This window comes from Gymnodraco acuticeps, unplaced genomic scaffold (assembly GCF_902827175.1).
Source record: "Gymnodraco acuticeps unplaced genomic scaffold, fGymAcu1.1, whole genome shotgun sequence".
In the NCBI taxonomy this organism is placed as follows: domain Eukaryota; kingdom Metazoa; phylum Chordata; class Actinopteri; order Perciformes; family Bathydraconidae; genus Gymnodraco; species Gymnodraco acuticeps.
Window position 1 is genome coordinate 1,333,905 of NW_022990647.1, and position 22,208 is coordinate 1,356,112.

At 40.4% G+C, this 22,208-nt stretch overlaps 1 protein-coding gene across 6 annotated transcripts in view; it reads right to left on the minus strand.

Annotated features, from left to right (window-relative positions):
• Positions 1 to 10,980: 10,980 nt before the first annotated feature.
• The window catches only part of cux1b (cut-like homeobox 1b), a 64,769-nt gene continuing 53,541 nt past the window's right edge, over positions 10,981 to 22,208 (minus strand). For 5 of the 6 annotated variants that reach the window (XM_034229433.1, XM_034229434.1, XM_034229432.1 and 2 more), the window contains one exon: positions 16,178 to 21,994. In XM_034229433.1, coding sequence (XP_034085324.1) covers positions 21,511 to 21,994 — 484 coding nt within the window. In that variant the 3' untranslated portion in view covers positions 16,178 to 21,510. Of the gene's footprint in view, positions 11,890 to 12,004; positions 12,070 to 13,226; positions 13,308 to 13,444; positions 13,502 to 14,038; positions 14,123 to 14,259; positions 14,377 to 14,492; positions 14,600 to 15,695; positions 15,900 to 16,177; positions 21,995 to 22,208 lie in introns of those variants that run through there. The other variant, XM_034229436.1, reaches the window with a different exon arrangement.

Consider the following 22,208-nt stretch of genomic DNA (forward strand, 5'->3'; position numbering starts at 1 on the left):
CGAGAGTTCCATACAATAAATGTAAATAATGTTAGGTCATTTTGTCGCAGGCAACTGACGTAGTAATTCACTGGATTGACACACTTAAATAACAAAGGTATAAAAATACAATACAAATATGTTTCATATATGATTTGGAACATTTCGAAATGAGGAGCTGTACATCCTTTGGCCGCTCCGCCTTTCAATTTGCAGCAGCAGATAGCTGGAATGTCATTCAAAAAACGTTGAAAATGAAAACCTTTGTCTCCCCCCGCACCTTCAATGTCACTATTATTGACACCCTGGTACACACATAGCTGCTTTGCCTGATGCTGATTTTAATGACTGATTGAACCACAGCAATATTGTTTTAGAGTTTTTATATGTTTAACTGCTATGCCTGTCATCTTTGCTCTATGTGTTTGTGTTGTCTCCTGGGTTCTGTAGTGCCCGGAGTCTGTCTTTCTATTTTTTTTCCCTCCCAAACCCCATCCCCTCAGGAAGCCTTTGCCTCCTGTCAGGTCATCATTGTAAATAAGAATTTGTTCTTAATTGATTTTCCTGGATAAATAAAGGTTCTTCTTCTACTACTACTACTACTACTACTACTACTACTACTACTACTACTACTACTACTACTACTACTACTACTACTACTACTACTCCTACTACTACGGTGTTGGACATTAAAAAGATATCAAGTAGCCTACTCATTTATGACATTTTACATTATTGCATGTTTAGCTAACTGGCTGTGCATTGAATCAAATCATCTTTTTTCCCATAATTACTTTCTATATTATACATAATCATGCCAGTAGAGAGAGATGGTTAACACAACACATTTGAAATGTGGGAATAATTATGGGTTTTGAAACAGAACTAGTTGTTGATATTCCAGCACTTGCATGATGAATCTGTGCTGTGTAAGAGTATGTTGCTTGTGAAAACTGTTTGTATATGATCATTTCCTGTTTACTATCATTTGAGGGACTACAATACACAGATAATGAAAAAGCTCATGCTCACATGGATAGGCCTTTAGTGAACTGAGAATACATTGTGGTCCAGACAAATAATGCATTGAGTTTTGATTCCTGAAAAGCTGACATTTTAAAGAAACGCTACTAGAAAGCCATTCAGACAGCCACCAGGAGAAAAAAAAAGTGGCACCATTCTCAGGTAATATGGTGTCACAGTGTGTTTCCTAATAGATGAGTCACATTTGGTAAAACTCTGTCGGCTTTTATTTTGAAGGCCCAATCAAGAACAGTCATTTTCTGTCTGTCTCTTGACCGCAGCTTCCTTCACTGGGGGGCGTGAGTGCGTGTGTGCGTGTGTGTGTGTGTGTGTGCTGTGTGTGCATGTGTGATCTATTAACAGCCAGCGATGACTGACCTTAAAGGACCACGCCCTTTTTATTGTTGTCTTAACTGAGAAAAAAGGAAGTCGTGAGTGTTTTGAAAAGGCACTGTGTATATGTGTATATATTACACATATACACATATACCCATATAGACTAACAGTATTGACCGTATGGATAAAGCCTTCTTGTATGTTTTCTCACTTGTTATTTTTAAACTGACTCTTTGATGAATTACACTTATGTAGGCTACATGTTGTTGTTTGGCTGAATGAGACCTTTCCTCGTGGCTAACTGAGTGGTAAACATCACTTAGCCACGCACACCTTCACTACTAAACCACTTTGAGAGGATTGAATCTGTGGCTTCCTTGCGGGGTTAAAGGCTAAAGAATAACGTGGTCAGACCAGAGACAGGTGGCAGTGGGAGAGGAGAAGCAGCTCTAAAAACTCAGATTATAATCTGCATCTGCTTCTCAGTCAGAGCTGTCTGACTCTGATCTTGTTTGGCCAATTTATTTTCTCAGCTGTTAAGCAGCTCTAACCGATCCTCGTAATGATTAGCAGTAGTAAAGCATTTGATTGAAATGTTGCCAGCTTTATATCTCAAAGTATCCCAATAGGAAACAGCTCAGGGATTCCCAACTCAAAACAACAGACTCTTTACAGATGATCTTCTGTGAAAAGGTCCACGGAAAATAAAACCACTTCCTGTTAATAACTTGTATTCCTGTTAATCCCTTATGACATTGTTAAAAACTAATATAGTGGTTTACATTGGGAACCACTGTCTATAGTGTCTTTATTGGACTGTCTTTCTTTTTTACTACCTCTACAGTGTATTAAATATATATAATTCTGGTTATAGTGTTTATACACATCATTACTGTTCATACTACATTAGCGTTTTCATATCTGTTATATGTATAATATTATACTTATACATTAGACTGCTTATTTTGCACAGCTGATAGATGCTAACGGCATGTTGTTGTCCCAGTATTTGTACCCTGTGCAATGACAACAAAGTTCAATTGAATCTCATTCACATCTAAAATAATAAAATCTATTCAGTGAGATCAAGCGAGGATGAGCCACCAAAGTTGTTTTATTAACTGTGATGGTGACGACAGAAACCTTTGACCTCATTACGATCAATTCAAACCCAGAGTGGAGCTGCTGAATGAAACAAAAAGAGACCTGGGCCGGGCGAGGACTCTCTCTGTGTGTCTCTCCAGAGACCCTCGCTTCTTATTGATCCTCACACACTTCCTGCCGGAAGGATGAATCAACGGGAGCCTCGGGGGGGGGCAGGGGCTGCTTCAACCTCGTGGCCATTTTCAGACTCGTCACTGTCTCTCCCACATCACCTCTGCTTTTGTGTTTCTTCATCACGTCTGAATCCCTCCGATCCACCATCAACTGATCACCTTGCTTCTTAATTCCTCCCACCCCCAAAGGTCACTGTTTTCAGAGACTTGTTTCCCTTCATGAAGACACACAGTACAGTACGATGGCAGAGCAGGAACTCTAAACGTAACACTGCACACAAACAGCTCGGCCTCCTCGGTGGGCGTCATTGATCAGGAGTTCAAATATAGACACGCTGAAAGACAAGTGAGAAAAAAAGAGATGCTTTTGAGCTGGTTTCCTGTGAAAGCATCTAAAGTGGTTGGGATGGAGATTGGCCTCCTGAGGCTCTTTGAAGATCAATGTGTCAGCAGGCTTTTATAAGAAACTGCCCCTCACTGTCTCCTGATCAGAAAAACACACTTTGAGCGATACAGAAAATGTGGCTTGCCTCTGCAGATGCCATTGTGTTTAAAAAGGGAGATCATTCTAAACCACGGCTGCACCCTTATAGAAATGTGTGAATGAACAGTGCGCACAAATGAATGCACTTTTTTTAATTCTGTCACCTGAACACAGGGAAATATCTGCCAGTTTATGCAGGCCTTAGCTAATCTGAACTAAACATTGAATACTGCTTTGAACCGGTATTCTGCATCTTGTGACTGTAACACTCTAAGCATGCCAAGGACACTATTCAGGGAACTATTTGTACCATATGCTCTGTATGTGATGACTACTTCCATTCTTGCAAGGATAATAAATACATGTATCCTGATATTGAAGATCAAGCCGGTGACGAGTGATATTTTTCTAACATTCCTGATAGGAGGAAGTTTACATGACAAATGAGGGATGCCTACTTCCTCACAACCACAAACCAACCTTTATATTCAACCGCTACATCATGACGGTGAGGATGAGCATGGACCAATATCAGCACCTATGTTAAAATAATTCGACGTGTTGTCTAGGATACATTGTGAGACAATGAAATATGATCAAAGGGGAATCATATTGTCCACTCCAAGTAGGGAATGAGTCCTTACCCCAAGTGAAAGAGTTCAAGTATCTCTGGGTCTTGTTCTCGAGTGAGGGAACAATGGAGCGTGAGATGGGCCGGAGAATCGGAGCAGCGGGAGCGGTACTGCAGTCGCTTTACCGCACCGTTGTGACGAAAAGGGAGCTGAGCCAGAAGGCAAAGCTCTCTATCTACCGGGCCATTTTCGTTCCTACCCTCACCTATGGTCATGAAGGGTGGGTCATGACCGAAAGAACGAGATCGCGGATACAAGCGGCCGAGATGGGTTTTCTCCGCAGGGTGGCTGGTGTCTCCCTTAGGGATAAGGTGAGAAGTTCGGTCATCCGGGAGGGACTCGGAATTTAGCCGCTCCTCCTTCGCGTCGAAAGGAGCCAGTTGAGGTGGTTCGGGCACCTAGTTAGGATGCCACCTGGGCGCCTCCCTAGGGATGTGTTCCAGGCACGTCCAGCTGGGAAGAGACCAAGGGGTAGACCTAGGACCAGGTGGAGGGATTATATCTCTTCGCTGGCCTGGGAGCGCCTTGGGATCCCCCAGTCAGAGCTGGTTGATGTCGCCAGGGAAAAGAAAGTTTGGGGCTCTCTGCTGGAACTGCTACCCCCGCGACCCGACCACGGATAAGCGGGAGAAGATGGATGGATGGATGGATTTTCTAACACTGTAATAATGATACACTAATGAAAACACGAACATGCAGCTAAATCCTACACAGACCGCAACCAGTGAACCAGGAGCTATTAGGGCCCTACTGTTAGCCTGCCATGATAAATATGTGACTTTGATAATATTTGTCGACCTCTATATTGCCTGTTGTCTTTGCTTACACAAATATGACCAACACTTAAAGGTGGGGTATGTAATTCACTTCAGAAACACTTTTTGTTATATTCCATGGAATGCTCTTAACATCCCGATAGCAATGAATACATTAAATGCTTTGACAATAAATCCATAAAAAAATTCATCTGTGGAAGCCGTAGTACTGTAAAAAGCACGACCAATCATTTTAGCCGGCCCGGCTAAAATAACTGGATGGCCTACCTGCCTGTCAGCCTTCCATCTGTGCACAAACTTATCTCGTGCCCTCATTGGTCATGTGCGCGTTCGTGTGTGTTGGAGGAGGAAGTCTGAAGGAAGAGGCAGATTTTTTTCGGCTGCGTAGTTTCAAATTCTAGCGCACTCGAGCTGGTTTCTCCAGAATTACATACCCCTACCTTTAAGTTAACCTAAAGCCAGAATTAACAGCATGGTTAGCCTGAGGATGATACTGTGAGACTTTATTTATTTAGGATATTTACATTGTTAATGATTTGATTTATTTATTTAGAAAACATTTTATTTTTAAAAGAATTGCAATATTATGCCACTCTATTTTTAAAATTAAATTATTGTCATAAAACCGTATATTAATATAGAATTATTCCTTGGACAAAATATTTCCTAACCAAACTAGATATTATGGTATTCCTACCCTGCTGGGAGTTGTTGGTCAAGCTGCAGTATCCCTGATTAACAAACCCTTAAGGCATGTTTTCCTCTGTGTGTGTGTGTGTGTGTGTGTGTGTGTGTGTGTGTGTGTGTGTGTGTGTGTGTGTGTGTGTGTGTGTGTGTGTGTGTGTGTGTGTGTGTGGTAACATCACACATAGTAGTTTTATTATGATTATTATTAGTAGTAGTAGTTTTAGCCCAGTTAGATCTCATCACTCGATCACAGAAGTGTCACTTTGCCAGCTGAGTCAAGCCAACTTTCACTTGCAGCCACTTGAACGGAGGTGAAAATAAATCAGCTGCGTTGATCCTCAGATGCCAAGCTGCTTGGTGTGTGAGTGTGCATGTGTGTGTTCTGCGTCACTATGTACCTGGGGTTGTGTTTATCCCGCTGAGCTGGCAGGAGATGATGCAGGATGTGTGATGATGTCATCCAAGCCCCTCTCCTGGAGATCAGCCCAGGATAGACCAGTGACACTGTAAACAACACGAGGAAACAACAACAGGAAGGAAAGCATGTTCGTTAGTCATCTGGTGTAAATAAACTGCTATAAACTTTGGGGTGCTCTAGGAAACATAAGGCAGGGGTGGAAAATAAGTACATTTACTCAGACTGTATGACTTTTTACTCTTACATTTCAGACTGAAATAATGTTCATTTTACTTCAACATAATTATTTCACAGCTACAGTTACTGCACTCAAAAAAAATTGAAACTTTGACTTGAATAAATGTATTATGTTAACAGAAAACACATAATTGTATTAGGTTAGTTGAAAGCTAAGATAATAAGATAATATTACGTTTAAATAAAAAAGAATTAGGTTCAACTTAATAGTATTGCTTTCAACTAACGTAATACAATTATGTGAAGCGTGTTGACATTATACAATTAATTAAAGTCACTGTTTAATTTTTTCAGTGTGGTTACAAACAAGATTAAGATTTTACAAACAAAAACATGTGCTGTAAAGATTAACAACAGCAACTAATAAGGGAGTAAATATAAACTCCATTTTACATTTGAATACCTGAAGTTCAAGTTATTACTGTTTACTTTCACTTAAGTGAATGTATAATGCAGGATTGTATAGGTATCTTGGTATACGTCTGCATTGAGGTATTGCATTTGCTTTAGTACAGGAACATTTATCTTGTTTTTCCTCAGACGCTAACACAACTCAAAATATATTCATTGCCATGAACTGAGCTTCCACATTTGATAAAAGTGAAGAAATAATCATAAATAATAATTAAATAAGGAAATAGCGTGTTTTAGAAGGATGATGGGCCATGCATAAACAAATAACTTATATACCTGTGATTGTTTGTTTTCCAATGAACAACTGTCAAAAACCTCAACATCAGAAATAGAAATATACTAATGGATATTGGAGGTAATGCTGGAAAACAATGCCATTTTTTTTAGCACAAACTGAACATTGGGGTTAATTCATGTAGAAATTAGGCTGTAAATCAAATCATTTCAATATGTTAATCATGTATTTTCTTCTTCGCAATGACTGTATAATCTTTTGTCTGTGAATTAACGTGATGTAAATCCACCCGTCACTATCTATCACCTTCCCCAGACGAGGTGAGAGGAAGGCAGGGTGGGGAGGGTCTTTAAGAGGGGGGGGGGGAGACATGCTCCATATTCAGCATCCGGACTAGAGATCACGTGGCTTAGAGTCAGCCAGACGATGTCAGAGCAAATCAGAGAGCAGGGGAGCGTTCAGTATGGGGCCACCTGACAGAGGAGGCCTGTTTCCATAGCAACACTCATGGGGGGAGGGTGATGATGAAGGGGGTGAACCGAGTACATGCAGACAGAGGGAAGAAGAAGAAAGAGAGAGAGGGAACAGAGACATTTCCAATGGGGATTATGACTGAATGAATTATCCAAAATAAAACGTATGACACCTTCCAAACACAAACAGGAGACTTTCTCACACACACACACACACACACACACACACACACACACACACACACACACACACACACACACACACACACACACACACACACACACACACACTCTGTATCCATGCAACAGACCTCTGCAGTTTATGGTCTGAGCTACTCAGAGACACAAAGGATGAATCCTGAATGGTGTGTAGGTTCTGTGAATGCGCTGAATGAGATCTTCACAGCTACTGAGAATGAATGAGGAGGATGTCTCTGAATGGGAGCAATGTCTGCGAGGAAAACATATCTAACGCAGGATTCAGTGTTTACATAACTCCTCCACTGAAAAACTGCTAGAACTGAAAACTGTTCATTCATTCAGGACATCATCAGCCAAATGATGAAATAAAAAAAACAATTTTAACAATTGTCCCTTATGAGGCAAAAATGCCAAATCATATTTGTTTTTAGCCTCTTGAATGTGATATTATACCACTTTTCTCTGGGTAATCATTATAAACCGAATATGTTTTGGCTGTTAGTTGATTAATTAAAATGCTGAGCTCAGCATATGTCCAAATTCCCCCAAGCATTGGAGCATACAGTTATTTTTTTAACCTTCAGCATATTAAACTTCATTCAAAATAACAAAATAAAATGTTGTTTATGAATTAAATCTGTTTAGTTGATTTCTTGAATAGTGTATTTTATATGGTTTAAAGTAACAAATGTTAGTCTAACAATGAACCTCTTTCAATTTGATGTACTTCTTTAACACCAGAGGCATTTAAGATATTAGGTCTATGAATACAAATGTAGAATACAAACTAATGTGATTAAAATGCCCAATTACATTGTTGTCATCAGGTAAAGCAACCTTACAGCATATACAAGAATTTAATGACGGCTATTTGAAAACAAATCATAAGTCGCATCCCTAAAGCGCTCAAGTCAATAGGTTTACAGATGATGATAAAGGAAAACATTACATTCACTCATTAAAAATGTTTAAAACTAAAGGGGATGTGTTGTATAACATAACATAAACCCAGTGTGGAAAATGGATAAGGCGAAACAGGAGGAAGTTGCCAGCAGACAGACGAGTCAGCTAAATAATTCATCTTCATAATCAAACATAACTTTACTGCCCTCTGCTGAACCCATAATGGAGATGAAAACCCACAACTGTAAAAGAGAGAAGGAACATTTCCATTTTTTCTTTGTATGCCTCTACAGAACGTTTCATTTGCTCACTGCAGAGGGACATTTTCCCCTTGGAACTGTCTCAAAACAAACATGACAGTGCAGAAATTAAAACGCTGACCCATCAAATGTACCGTCATTAAAGAAAGCTCTGAACAAAGATTAGTCCACGAAGTGACCCGTCCACCGCAGCAAAAATAACCTCAGGCCATTACAGGCTTACTTAAGACTTTTGTTATTCCGCAGATGGAGGTTGTTAATATTTATGGAGCTGAGGATGGGCAGCTGGAGGAGCCGAGACGAAGAGGAAAGAAAGATGGAGGGCGGGGAGAGGAAGAAGGTGTGTGAATCCGAGGTTTGGGGTCAAAGGTGAATGCTTCTCCGGAGGCGGTAATTGGGCTGAGATTGCTCAGAGTCTGCTGTGATTGATAAGCAAAAACTGGCTTAAGGTAGAGACAGGACAAGGAGGAATGTGTGTGTGTGTGTGTGTGTGTGTGTGTGTATGTGTGTGGGGGGGGGGGGGGGGGGGCACACTGCCATTCTCGTTAGTCTTTAATGGCTGTGAGCTGAGGTACTCTTTAAGAGGACGCCTCATGAAAAATGCAGTCTGATTCAGTCATAATACTAAAATACCAGCAGCTATCAGTGGGTCTTGACGTTGGAATCAGCACATTTGTTCCTCTGTGTTTCCTTCAGACCTCGATACCTCTCTCTGGGTTCAGCTTTTTAACAGATATTTCCTCACTGTGCTCACCGTCAGCCTACATGTCTCTTTAGCATCATGACTTGTGTAAAAGAGACCATATTACTCTTTGTTTAAAATGGTATGGGTATGTTTCGTTATGAATCAAGCTGATTATCTTCTTAGTTTTTCAGTGAAAATGAGAGATTTTATGTCGGTACCACTTTACAATAAGACTACCCTTATAAAGGGTGTATGAATAGTTTGCAATTCATTTATTAATTAGGTTGTGAACACTTTATAAATCATTAATAAGCTTTTATAAGACATGAGATAAACAGGGCAACTGTGACCGGTTGCTTGCCAAATAGTGAGCCCACATTTATATGTACTGCTAAATCTTATATTGGCTGTTTAGCTTACTTCATCTTCTTCATCAGCCAGCATCCTTGGTATCTGTTGTTGATTCTCGCAAAGTAGCCAATAGTCATCTTGCCAAATAGTGAGCCTGTGTTGATGTATGGAAACTATGTTAGAACTGGTTTATAAATGGTTCTTAATGATCAATAAAGTGTTTACAACCTAATTAATAACCTAATTATAAACTCTTTATGAATCCTTTATAAGGGTAGTCTTATTGTAAAGTGGTACCGATATGTCTTTACAATGACCCAAAGATAAAGTATTGTTTTACCCAACCAACAGTACAAACCTTGACATTATTAAAACAAGTTTTCACATTCAATAAATTACGTCATGAAAGTATTCTGGGGAAAAAATGATAGATTCTCAAAATAATTAGTGTCTGTTTGCAGCGTAAACATTTTAATTTGTAAACTAGCCAAAGTTGACAGATAGCCTACATGTAATAAAAAGGACAATATTTACCTCTGAGATTAACTGGATTGGAAGTTTTAAAAGTGGAATGCAAAGTTAAAACTGTATGTACAGGTAACCTCAACATTTCCCCTGTGATTGTGTTCAGGGAAAATGTCACAGTGGCCGTTTCTCAATGTCGAGTAAACCTTTGCTGCAGAGCCACTATTTCAAGTATACTACGTCAACGAGTGGCGCCGAATGCTGGGCATTTCTCATTTCTCCATTTAACACAATGTGGTCCGCCACTCGATTACGCAGTTTACTTGAAATAGTGCCTCTGCAGCAGGTTTACTCGACATTGAGAAACGGCCAGTGTCTCATTGACAACTCTTGGACAACAATGGAGCTTTACAATGATTTTCAACGACCGGACAGCAAAGACTGTCATCTGACTAAACATGCTATCTCCCTCCATCGAGTATCTCACCTCCTTTTACCACATGATGGGCTTCTCTGTCGGCAGCCGGCTTCATGTGAGGGACAGAAAAATAACACACCCTCTCACTGTTGCAAGCTTTTAGAAATCAGCTGTCAACTTAAAGGAGAAATCAGAGAGTAATTTTCTTCGTAATATCCAAACAGTGGAGCTAAACCAGGAATCAGCTGGTCCAGCTATTAGGACAACTTCACTCGTGTTTTTTTTACTCTTTTCTTGAGATTTAATTGACAATTAAAAAGAAATCCACAATATCTGGTAGTCATTCAACAGCACAAGTGTTGCTATAACTGTCTTCAACTTTACACTAAATAGTGTAATAACAATAAGAAACATGTGCAATACTGCAATACTTACCTTCATCTTGCAGCTACTTCATTACTCTCCATTAGTTACCAATTCAATGTTTATTTTATTAATGTGTGCCTGCCACTTAAATTCAAAACCGTAATACCATTTTATTGTTGTCTTTATTATTGTTGTCTGTCTGCTGTAACGATGTACATTTCCTCTGTGTGGGACTAATATAACTATTCTAATTAATATATTCTATTCCATGCACACATTCTAAAACAAACATATCAATATGTTGCTAGCTTCACTACAACACACTGCTCACAAGACATTTTCAATTAAAATGATACCAGGAACGATGCTGCATAGTCTTTATTTGGAATATATCTGCGATGTCAGGGAGAAGAGAAAGAAGTAAGCAGGTAAGCATGCACAGTGATCCTTCAAGAGTATAATATGAGGAAGCTATTTTAGTCAGTAACCATTAGTGTATCGCTGCCCCTCACCCTCATCTCTTAATTTCTTCATATCTAACAGTAACAATTAAATGATTTCAACATTAAAAACTAATTTTACGAATGAATCAATGATATTAGTCAAACTCAAGTAGGACAAATCTCAGAAGATTGAGCCCTAGGAATAACTACTGTATATATTGTTCCATCGCCATAACCTCCTAAAACGACCACCTCCTCATTAATGCCCTTTATACTTATACATAACACTCCCCAATCTAATTATAACCTCAACCATATTACCTTTAATCTTATATTAACTTTATTTCTAATGATTACATTTCTCTAATTATTCTAAATTCCAGCTAAACCCAGGATAAATCACAAAACAAAATAATCCTTGTACTCTGGTCCCTTATACGGGAAGATACACACAATATTAACTTCATTTCATGTGTGCTTCAACGGCACAGATGATATCACATGATCAATTATTTGCTTTCCTTATTATGTTAAGAGTATAAGAGGAAACCAAGGATTATAGTTTTAGACTTATATATATTATCCTTATGATTATATTTAGAGAAACAAAAACACGAATCTGTTTTTGAATCAACCGTCGGATTTACAGCCTTAAACCGCCCCCTAGTGGATATTAAAAGCTATTGCAAGAAGAAAAGTGAAGCCCCGTCTTCATGAGGAGCTCAAAGAGGGACCTCTTCTGAGCAGGACATGCATGCTGCTGAATGTGGAACCAGCTCAAAGGTTTTGGTCGTTCTCGTGGAATTGGTGGAGGTGGTCAGAGTACCTGGGAGAGGAATAAAAGAAAAATGGGAAAGATTACTTCAAGTATTTGTTACTATGATCAAATCATACGTGTTGAGATGTTAGAGATGTTAAAACCCTGAGGTGAACACACTCACTTCTTAGCACAGAAAGCGGAGCAGTCTCTGCCGATACTCTCGCTCCAGGCTGTCTTGTACAGGACCTACAAAATAAATAAATACCAGTAAGGATGTTTCCCTGATGTACGAGGAACAGCACACACACATATTACAAATGGGCTGCAACCTTGGCTCTGAGAACCGCAGTGACGCGTCCTAAAACCCGGAAGTAAGTTAGCATTTTTACCACTTCCGGTTCCTTCGACAAAAAGCAATGCAATTTCTCCATAGGATTTTGGAAAATAGCTGGAAATAAGGTCTGTTTGACACAAATTGAAGAGACAGATCACGTTTTGTTCTACGACATTAAATACACCAGCAGTGACCCCACTGGTGATTTTTAAAGAATGTACTTGTCTGAAAAACGATAGTTGTTAACGAGTGGCTGAATAGGACTACAGCAGTTGTCGAGGCCGTTTTACGTCATTACACCGAACACGGAAACACTCCCGCTAAATTAGTTTGCCCTGTTCTGCTTGAAAGCAAGTACCTGCCTCCTGCAAACTGTTCAAACAAACGCTTCAACTTGTACCATTTTGAATCTGTATGTTTGAATATGGATCTCAAGTCGGCGTGACGTTGAAGCAGCGACCCTGCTGTAGTTCCTTTATAGCATAACGTTAGCATTTTGCTTCTGGCGACTAGATTTATGATTATAAAATTATAAAAGTAGGATAGACATGTGGAAATTATCCGGCTGAACAAAACGTGATCCGTCTCTTAAATGTGTGTCAACCACAGACCTTATTTCGAGCTATTTTCCAAAATCCTATGGAGAAATTGCATTGCGTTTTTGTCGAAGGAACCGGAAGGAGTTTAATTCCGGGTTTTAGGACGCGTCACTGCGGTTCTCTAATAGAGGCTGTCATACTCTCTATTGAAAAACTGGATTGATATATGCCATAATAAAGCTAAACATTTCCTGCTTGGCAATCTGTTTAGAGATCAATTAAGTAATACATTACGACTAATGAACTGCTGTTAACCCTAAATAGGCTGTCTGTAACCTACCTTTCTCCCTTTTTGGTTTTTACATGTGTATATATATATAGGAGTCTATTTCTGATAGATATCCTTTAAGTGAATGTGTCCTTGTCTGTTTGGGTCTCCTTGTTTTAACTTTTAAAGAAATGTTGAATATAAAAAAAAGGATCTGTTTCATTAAGGTTCAGGAGCTCCTCTGCGTTGAAAGGAGACCCACCAGGAAGACCAGACAATGCATGAACAAGGTGTAGAAGAAAGCAATGGTCCTGGCCATCTTGTTGGAGAGAATCACACGACCCTGAGAGACAAAAACAAGAGGATTAGTGAAGAGACTGCACCAAACACATCAAGTGTGTGTGTGTGTGTGTGTGTGTGTGTGTGTGTGTGTGTGTGTGTGTGTGTGTGTGTGTGTGTGTGCGTGTGCTTGAGGCTTACAAGGCTCAGAGTTGCTTTATCCCAGGGGCTGAGGCTCAGGTATCTGCGCTGACGCTCCTGAAACCCAGAAGAGTCGAGCTCAACATTAAAGATAACCTGAACTGAATACAACTTTTATAGATTTTTAAGCATAAATGCAATTGGCTAAAAGTAAAAAAATAAAACCTCTTTAAAATAATCTTAGTGGTATTTACTGAATATGTAGTAGAACAAAAGGTGAACATCTCTTAAGCTTGTGTTAACCACAGACCTTATGTCAATACATTTTCTACAAGACAACAACAGGAAGTGCAAAACGGTATCTAATTTCCTGGTTTGAAGAATCAATCAAGAGCTTTTTGAATCATCCCCTTACTCAGGTCACAACATGTTGTGTTTCGCTCTTGGCTCTTATTCTCAAAAATCCTTTTGATTGTTTTGATGAATGTTGAACCACAGAATCAGCAAATAACAACTTTCATCAGGCCTTAAATATTTTGGTCAGATATCAGAGAAAGAAGCTATGACAGTAAAAAACAAAATGATGCAACATATGGCAGTTGGTTTCAGACTGAGTGTTTTTGTGTAAATATTAAAAAGGTGTGTGTCTTGTACCTTCTTGCTGAAAGAAGCAAACGGATCCAGTCTCTCCTCGTACTGGGAGGAGTAGCGCATCACGGTGTCGTCACTACCTCCAGCCTGCAGCGCAGAGAACACACACACACACTGACTTTAATATTCCTGCTAAATATTTTAGACAAATCAACAAAACATCACCCATGTAGAGTGCAATCATTCATTCACACACATGCAGACACACACAGACACAGACGCACTCTGCCAGGGTAGCTCTGCAGGAACTTGATTTTCTCGTAGAGTTTGATGTTATCTGCTCTCAGGCTGTCCAGCTCGCTCTGCAGCGCCTGCATGGTCTGCTGCACGGAGCGACTCTCCTGCAGGGGACAAAACAAATAGATGAGAAATTAGTCTTTCCCAGAAAAAAACACAGGAATACAGGAAGTGTGTGTGTGTGTGTGTATGTGTGTGCGTGTGTGTGATCATGACTCACAGCTTCAAGCTCCTGATTGCGGGAGCGAAACCTCTCCCTTTGGCTGGAGATGATGGAGAGCAGAGAGTCCATCTGGCCCTGAGGCAGCTCTGGGTGGGGGCCCGTACCTGGAGGAAAAATACACTTCTTATATAATAATAACAAAGATAATAAATGCATACTTTACAAAAGCTGGAAGGGGAAATTTCTAATCCCTACCCGATTGCCATAAGTCACTTCCTTTATTAACATGCATATAAGGGCATGTTATATGATCAACTATATCTAGAAAATGTAACTATTAAATCGCTCTGGTCAGGCTAGTCTTTAGTATTAACTCTGACAAACCTTCAGCAGGGGCTCAGCAGGTTAAACATTACAGTTAGAGAAGTGTTCCTGTTTCTCTCTTTAAGAAAAAAGCATTTCCAATGAGGAAGTGATCTGGGGACCTTTAATTCATCAAACCCCATCCACACTGTCCTTATGGAGCAGATTATGACTCAATAAATGATAACTACCAGCGATAACCTTAATATTGTGTTATTAAGTAATCATTTAGAATTGTATAGAGTAGTCTACATTTGTGGGGAAAGTGTGGAATGGTTTTAGGGATTAGATAATATAATAATTCTCCGGATCAAGTGTGTCAATAGTTACTACAAAGTTGATGTAAAGACTCCTTTAGACACAATAGAACTCAAGTAAAAATGTTTTAGCTTAGGTCATTTTACATTACCTTTCTTATGAATTTGCTTCATGGATACAGTATATTGGCTTCTTGGGGAAAGATTACTTTTCTATCTGAACCTTTAAGTTTTAAATGAAAGGTTTGCATTTAAATAAAGTGGAATGTCGATTAAAATGATGTATAAGATAAGATGGACTTTTATTAATCCCTCGTGGGGAAATTGTTTCTCTGCATTTGACCCATCCTAGCAGTGTGCTGCCATTTTGAACGGCGCCCGGGGAGCAGTGTAGGGAACGGTGCCTTGCTCAGAGACACCGTTCGGTAGCACTTGGTCTTGCCGGGACTTGAACTGGTGACCTTCCAGTTACCAAGCCAAGTCCCTATCGACTTCGCCACCACCGTATACACTTAACTGTGTCAATAGCAAACTGCTCCATCACATTGTGGTATTAAGCCACAGGGAGGGTTCAAATCAATTGGGACCCAATCATTTTTGTACAGTCCTTTAAACAGCTTTTTTTAACCCGGGGACATACCACTAAACATTGCAGAGGCCTCTTTGACGGGGTCCGGGATGTTCTCCATGTTGCTGACCTCGGAGCCGTCGGCGTCGGGCCGCTGCAGGGTGGACATGTCCTGGATGGTGCTCAGGTCGTGCTCCAGCTTCAGGATCAGCTCCTTCTGCTCCGCACTGGTGCAAACCGCAGCTGAAAACTCCACCTGCAGCTCTGCATACCGGCCTGTGAGGGGGTAGAGGAGAGATAAATATCATTTGAATATGGTTTTATTCCCATTTGTTTTAGATTGTATTAGTTCCCAAAGTAACTCACCTGTGGTGGCTGTAAATGGCAGAAGCTGTCCAACATCCCCAACATGACTGAAACCCGCTACACCTACTTTCTTCCCTGACTTTCTAAGTGATCTCTTTCTCTGAGAATACTTATTAACCATGCACAGGTTCAACTAACACATTTCCAACAAGACATTTCGCAAAGAAAAAAAAACTACCACAGTACACTTTTAGTATTTGTATAAAAGAGATTTACTTCAATTATCACACCTAGGGTGCATGTGAATAATAATGATGATGATGAATCAAATGTCAATCATAACAAATACATTGTGAACGTTTCATACAGTGATATTGCTTTTCAATGTTGTAGAAGGGACTGTTTTACAGTGCTGAGAACAAACAACATGATACGTTTAGTAAATAGAAAGATAAAGAAACAATGATACATGAGGAAAAACAAAAGGGAAGGAGACCCCAACAAGGAGAAAAAAGCATCTCAGGAGTGACAGAGGTGCTAGGGAAACATCTTTCAAAGAACATCTTAACCATCCCTTTACAGTCATGCAGCCTTTTGTACTACAACACACATGTACGCGCACACACACACACACTCACAAAATAAGCAGTGGGAGAAGTTATGAGAATTATTACTTCCACATTGTTGATGACAAAGGTTGGAAAAATCATCTAAAAACACTCTGAATTGCTAAAGCCTCAACAAGCATCTTAAAGCTTTCCAAAAGGAGGGGGCAGAAGATCTCCCCAGGTCGTTTGGTTGTCAGACTACACTGTGGTTTAGCTATGGGTGAACTGAAGCCACGACACAAGGTAGCAACATTCAGAAAACTGTCAGCAACCTTTCAACAGTGGTGGATAACTAACTTCACTATTTGGCTTTATGCTTCCTCTTTTAAGTCTTGCAAGCAGTCGCTGAAATGTTTAGCACTCCGGAGTCGGTCTCTGGGTGATAACAACTGTACAGGTGAGCATGAAATAACTGATGAGATAAGAGGAAATGGTTTAAGACTTAAAAATTAGCCAATGTGAGAGGTGAGCGAAAAATAACATAAAAAAGCACGTACGTAAAGTGGGGGGGGGGGGGGGGGGGGGGGTTAAAGGATGAGTGTATTGTGCTGTATTATGTGTGTATGTATTACTGAGTGTGCTATGCATACAGCACCACTGATTCCGAAAGTGTTTCCTTACAAAACCCACTTCATAAGATATATTCTAAAAGTATTACAAAAAACATCTGAGGTTTTTCTTTCTTTCTTTTTTTTTCCTGAATATGGTGACCAGTGCTGCTGTTTGGGCTTCCATTACAACTAATATGTCAAAATGAATAACCACTACTTCAACAGATCATACAGTAAAGCTTTACGACTTCAGAAAACATGATATGACATACAGCATCTGTTACACCTTTACAATGTTATTCAACAGTGTATAGAATCATCTGATTTAAATTTGTAGAAAAATATCTGTGGATCATGGAAAAGTCCTGAATCGTCCCTTCTCTCCTCCTGCCTTCAAACAAAAGCATACTGTGACAAAAGTGAATCAATAGCTACTTGATCGACTGTATTTACACGTCTCTTTTCCAAATAACCATTTGAATTGGCACACGTCATAATCAATACCTGTAGTGCCACTATTAATGTCACAGCAAACCTGACACAAACAGAAAAATACAAAATGCCCTATGAATAAATTCAGTGTTATTACAGTGTATGCTGTTTTCTGCATGCTTCCTCCTTCATTCAATGCTCTGGCCTTTCGCTGCTAGATCAGGTTATGTACAACGTAAGAAATGCATTGTGGGAAAACAACTGTCTGAAATAAGACCCGGACGGAAACATGTCTGCAAGTCGGTCATAAGAATACACAAGCTCGCTGTTCTCCTTTTACTCTTTCACTACACTCCAGGAATTATATACAACCCTCTCCAGAGAGCTGAGACAAGTCAACTTCAAAAGTACCAATATTTATGAAGTACATGGGAAATTAATTTGGGTCAAGATGTGGGATATATTATGAACAAATCAGGTGAAATCATCTACGTCTAATGACATCACTAGTTTGGTGCCCTGCTTGGCAGTTAAAGGCACAAATCTGATGATCTCACATGGATTGGGTGAGTTGATGGATCTGGCTATAAAATGGCAAATGAGTTAAGTGCTTATAAACTTTACAGTAGCTATTCATCACAATTAAACATACTGTGGTTGTCCAATCCGAGCAGTCCAACAGAAGGCAAGAAGCCTTCAGTATTCTGCAGAAGACAGATGTTTCACATCAGTCGTCCACAGGAAGCGCCAATGTTTGCGGAATTTACAATTATTAGATACACTGGAAAATCCAATTTTACCTAATGCATCCTAATAGAGTGCAATGAGGTTATCAGTGTCTTTTGATAGGCTGCCAATACATCTGGGTGTACATTTAGGGAAAGGGGACGCTTAAGGATGGACTGAGGACATTTTGGATAGAAACCATAACAGGAGTTTACTCATAATATCTACAACTGTACAGGACAAAGGCCCTTTCTGTCACGCAGTTATCGGGAGTTTGAAATAGGGGCTGCTGTAATAGACTACAGCTTATCATTTAGAAAACATGGATACAGCAATCTTATGTTTTAATTTTAGTGTTCGGATGCGGAGAAGAGTCTGTGCTTGGTTCACAACCACTTTTTGAAAAAGGCAAACATTTTCCCAGGATCCCGGGCTCGTACTCTGTCGTAGTGTTTACAGACCCTGTCCCAAGTAAGTCTTCAGAAAGATCCTAATAAGTGCTTTGTTACAGACTGCAATATATATTCTGCATAATCATAGGCTGGCTATCTGTTCAATCTGACGTAGCACCCCTGCTAGCTGGTATACTTCTCTAATCTCAATTTGGCAGATATGACCTCTTTCAAGTTACTTCTGTTTTCAAGTTTAGGTACTTTCACTTGACCTACTTGACAAAGTCTAAACAATGGGACCTGCATAATTATGGTAACGTGATTACAGAGTGGGCGACCTCTATCTAAAGAAAGCGGCATGCCCTGCCGGACGTTGGTGCCGGGCTTGCCCAAGAAACAGCCGAACAAAAATGAACATTGTAGAAGGATAGAAAACAGGAAAAGAGATATGCTATCATATATTCACCGATCTTGATATGTCCTTTGATTCTCTAGCTAGCAATGTAAGAGCATAACTGTTGTGGTAAAAGCTTAATGCTTACGGGAGCATGGACTGTAGCAAACACATTTTTTCCAAAGCTATTGAAATGACACTAAACTTTAGGATTCATGAACATACAAACAAACGAGAACTAGTACATCTTTGTAAATATTAACCAATACTGCCGGCAGTCTATACTTCTAATAAAAATGTTACTTGCCCTCAGGAACAGTATAATCCCTTAAAAAATAGACAACTCAAATGATAAGACATTAAATGAAAAAAATACAGCACCTATAAATAAGCAGAATAAAAACCAAACTATAAATGCAAAATAGCAATAAAACCAAGCTACAGTAAATCATAGTATTACACTACTTTGTGAGAAGATTAATGTAATGGTAACGCATCAAACAGCTTAAAGAAGGGTGTCAGTTGTGCACTAGTAGTGTGTGCAAGTAGATAAGAAATATGACCCCACTCATTGGAAACACTGAACACTCCTCAATCGCACACATTTGTGCACACGCATGTATTGACAGGCATGTGTGTACATGCACCCACGCATACACACGCGCGCACACACACACACACACACACACACACACACACACAAGGGGAGGCAGTAGGCTGACAGGCACTGAGGGCTTGTGTGGGACAGGGAGGAGGTGATATGCCTTATAATTTGTAGTGTATACAGTAGAATTCAATGCAAAACATCCCTGGATACAGGATAGACTGGAGGAGAGTGGAAACTACTCACACCAGGGTGGGGGTGAATTCACTTTGACGGCAGACACCAGAAAGTACAGATTAATCAAGTATTCTACATAAAACCCATTATTTCAGTCAAAAATGTCATTATTGATAAACTTCTTCTTAATTTTTTACTTCTGAGTGAATTGACCTCGACCCTGACTTACATGCAAGCAAATACAAATGCACACAGACACACGCTCACACAGACACACACACACACATACACACACACACACACACTCTTCCTGATTTGGCCTATAAAAAGATGTGTTTGTGAACAGAGAAAATGTGTTGGTGGTGCAGACACACACACACACCCAGCAGGTCCAGTGCTGGGCAAAAGCTGTGACGTGCACGACCTCAAACAACAAGAGACACGTGAAGTATCAATGTGTCAGAAAGCTACAGTACTACGTGAATTTATTGTATCGTATTTTAAAAACGCAACATTATTCCATTCTAATCAGGTTTTTTTTTTTTTTTTTTAAGACAGTAACTTGTTATTCTCTTATTTTCTGTTCTTATTTTGTACTAATTAAAATGTTTCCTAAAATTCCCTATTTTGTACTCTTTAGAGTCGATAGACTGTGCAATCTCTTATTGGCAACCAAATTGCAATATCAAAAAAAAGAGATCATCCTTTAAAGACGGGTTTAAGGAGGCAAAAGAGGGTTCTTTCCATCCTTCCTCTTCAGATGAGTGCGTGTGTTTGTGAGGAATTAGAGATCCTTCTGGCCATCACATGGCTGTCAGCAGGATAGGATATGGGACACAACAGGTCAAAGTTCATCTCTCTTACATCAGTAACCATGGCAGCTCAGCCGGCAGGCCTTCCACTACCCTCTTAAGAGTGTAGGAGTGAGATGAAAAAGAAAACATGCTGCCATTGAGAAGAGAACACACACACACCATTTTTGGGTGTGTTTACACACACAAACAAACAAACAGGTGCACACTGACGCAACCCCTAACATACAAAAACGCACACACACACACACGCAGTGAGTGAAAAAGGCAAAGGGTTTGTAACAGTCACTCTACAGTGTGAAAAATGAGGCGTCTCACTGAGTGAGGGGAGGTTTGTGGACACTTGGGAGGTGAGAAGAAGAGCGGAAAAAATCTCCTTTAAGAAAGTGAGAGTTCTTGTAAGAGAGTTCCTGTCTCTATCTATCATCTAACAGTGTCTATCACTGAGACAGCTGCTGTGTCAGGCCTTGCCTGTGTTTCTGAGTCCAGGTTTCATCCTCAGCTGTGGGTCAGACCCACGCTCAGGAGGAACCAGTCTGGTGCACCAGTGGCTGGTGATAGGGGAAGGTACAGCAGGGCCGGAGGCCAGCAGGACGGCTAAGTGCTTTTCTCAGTACAAAAACAAAACTCAGTTTAAAAAAAAACGGAGAGACGCATAGGTCCTCTTATTTTGTTCTTCTAGGTATTCAGTAAATCTTCTTTTTAAGGGTTTTGCCAACCGCTCTTTGTTTCTTTCCTCTTTTCGGAAAGCTTTTCTGTAATAAAAATGGCTGCTGAGCTTGACTTTGGCTTTGTCCACTCTCCAACTGGAACAGAGCAGGAGGGGTCCAAGGTTAGAGGTCGTGAGGTTATGAGACAAGAGGGGTGCAGGATGCTCAGGAGTAGCTAGAACTCCCACTCTGAGGGATCCTCTTTGCTAGCAGCCTTCTCCAGCCTGTGGATGATGTTATTGAGATTGGCAGCTTTCTTCTTGCGCAGATTGTTGTCCCTGGGGTTTCTGGCAGGGCCAGAGGCTGGGATGTTAGTACTAGAGGCAGAGCCACTGGAGGATGCCTCTGTGAGGCTGAAGAGCCCCAGACCACAGCTGGAGCCTGGTCCGGTGCAGTCTAGCTGGTCAGGGGAGTTATTAGATCCCCCTGCCTCAGACTCCACCTCCATGTCGTCTTTGCATGCTCCTCTGTGATCCTCCAGGCCCATACCCAGTCCCTGGCGTGTCTCCACTGTGCCTTCAGATTCTGTCCCATCACAGCTGTCCCCCTCTCCTGATTTGGACCCTCGGAGGGACGGGGAGCCCCCCTCACTGCCATGCCCTGCTAACCCTCCAGCGGCCTGGATCTCCTCTATGAAGAGCTCTCGCCGGATGCGTGACCTAAAGAGAGACACAGAAGTCAGTCACACTACCCAAATCCTGAAATTAAATCTGTCAGACGCAACACATTTTACATTTAACTAATCTTAAAATACTGCATGAGTGCACTGATGTGATGTTTATTAAAACAGGGCAGGCACAAAAGCCCTTCCTTAGACAATGTCCACTTATTTAACAATACAATATGGATCCATCATTCACATACACACATAGG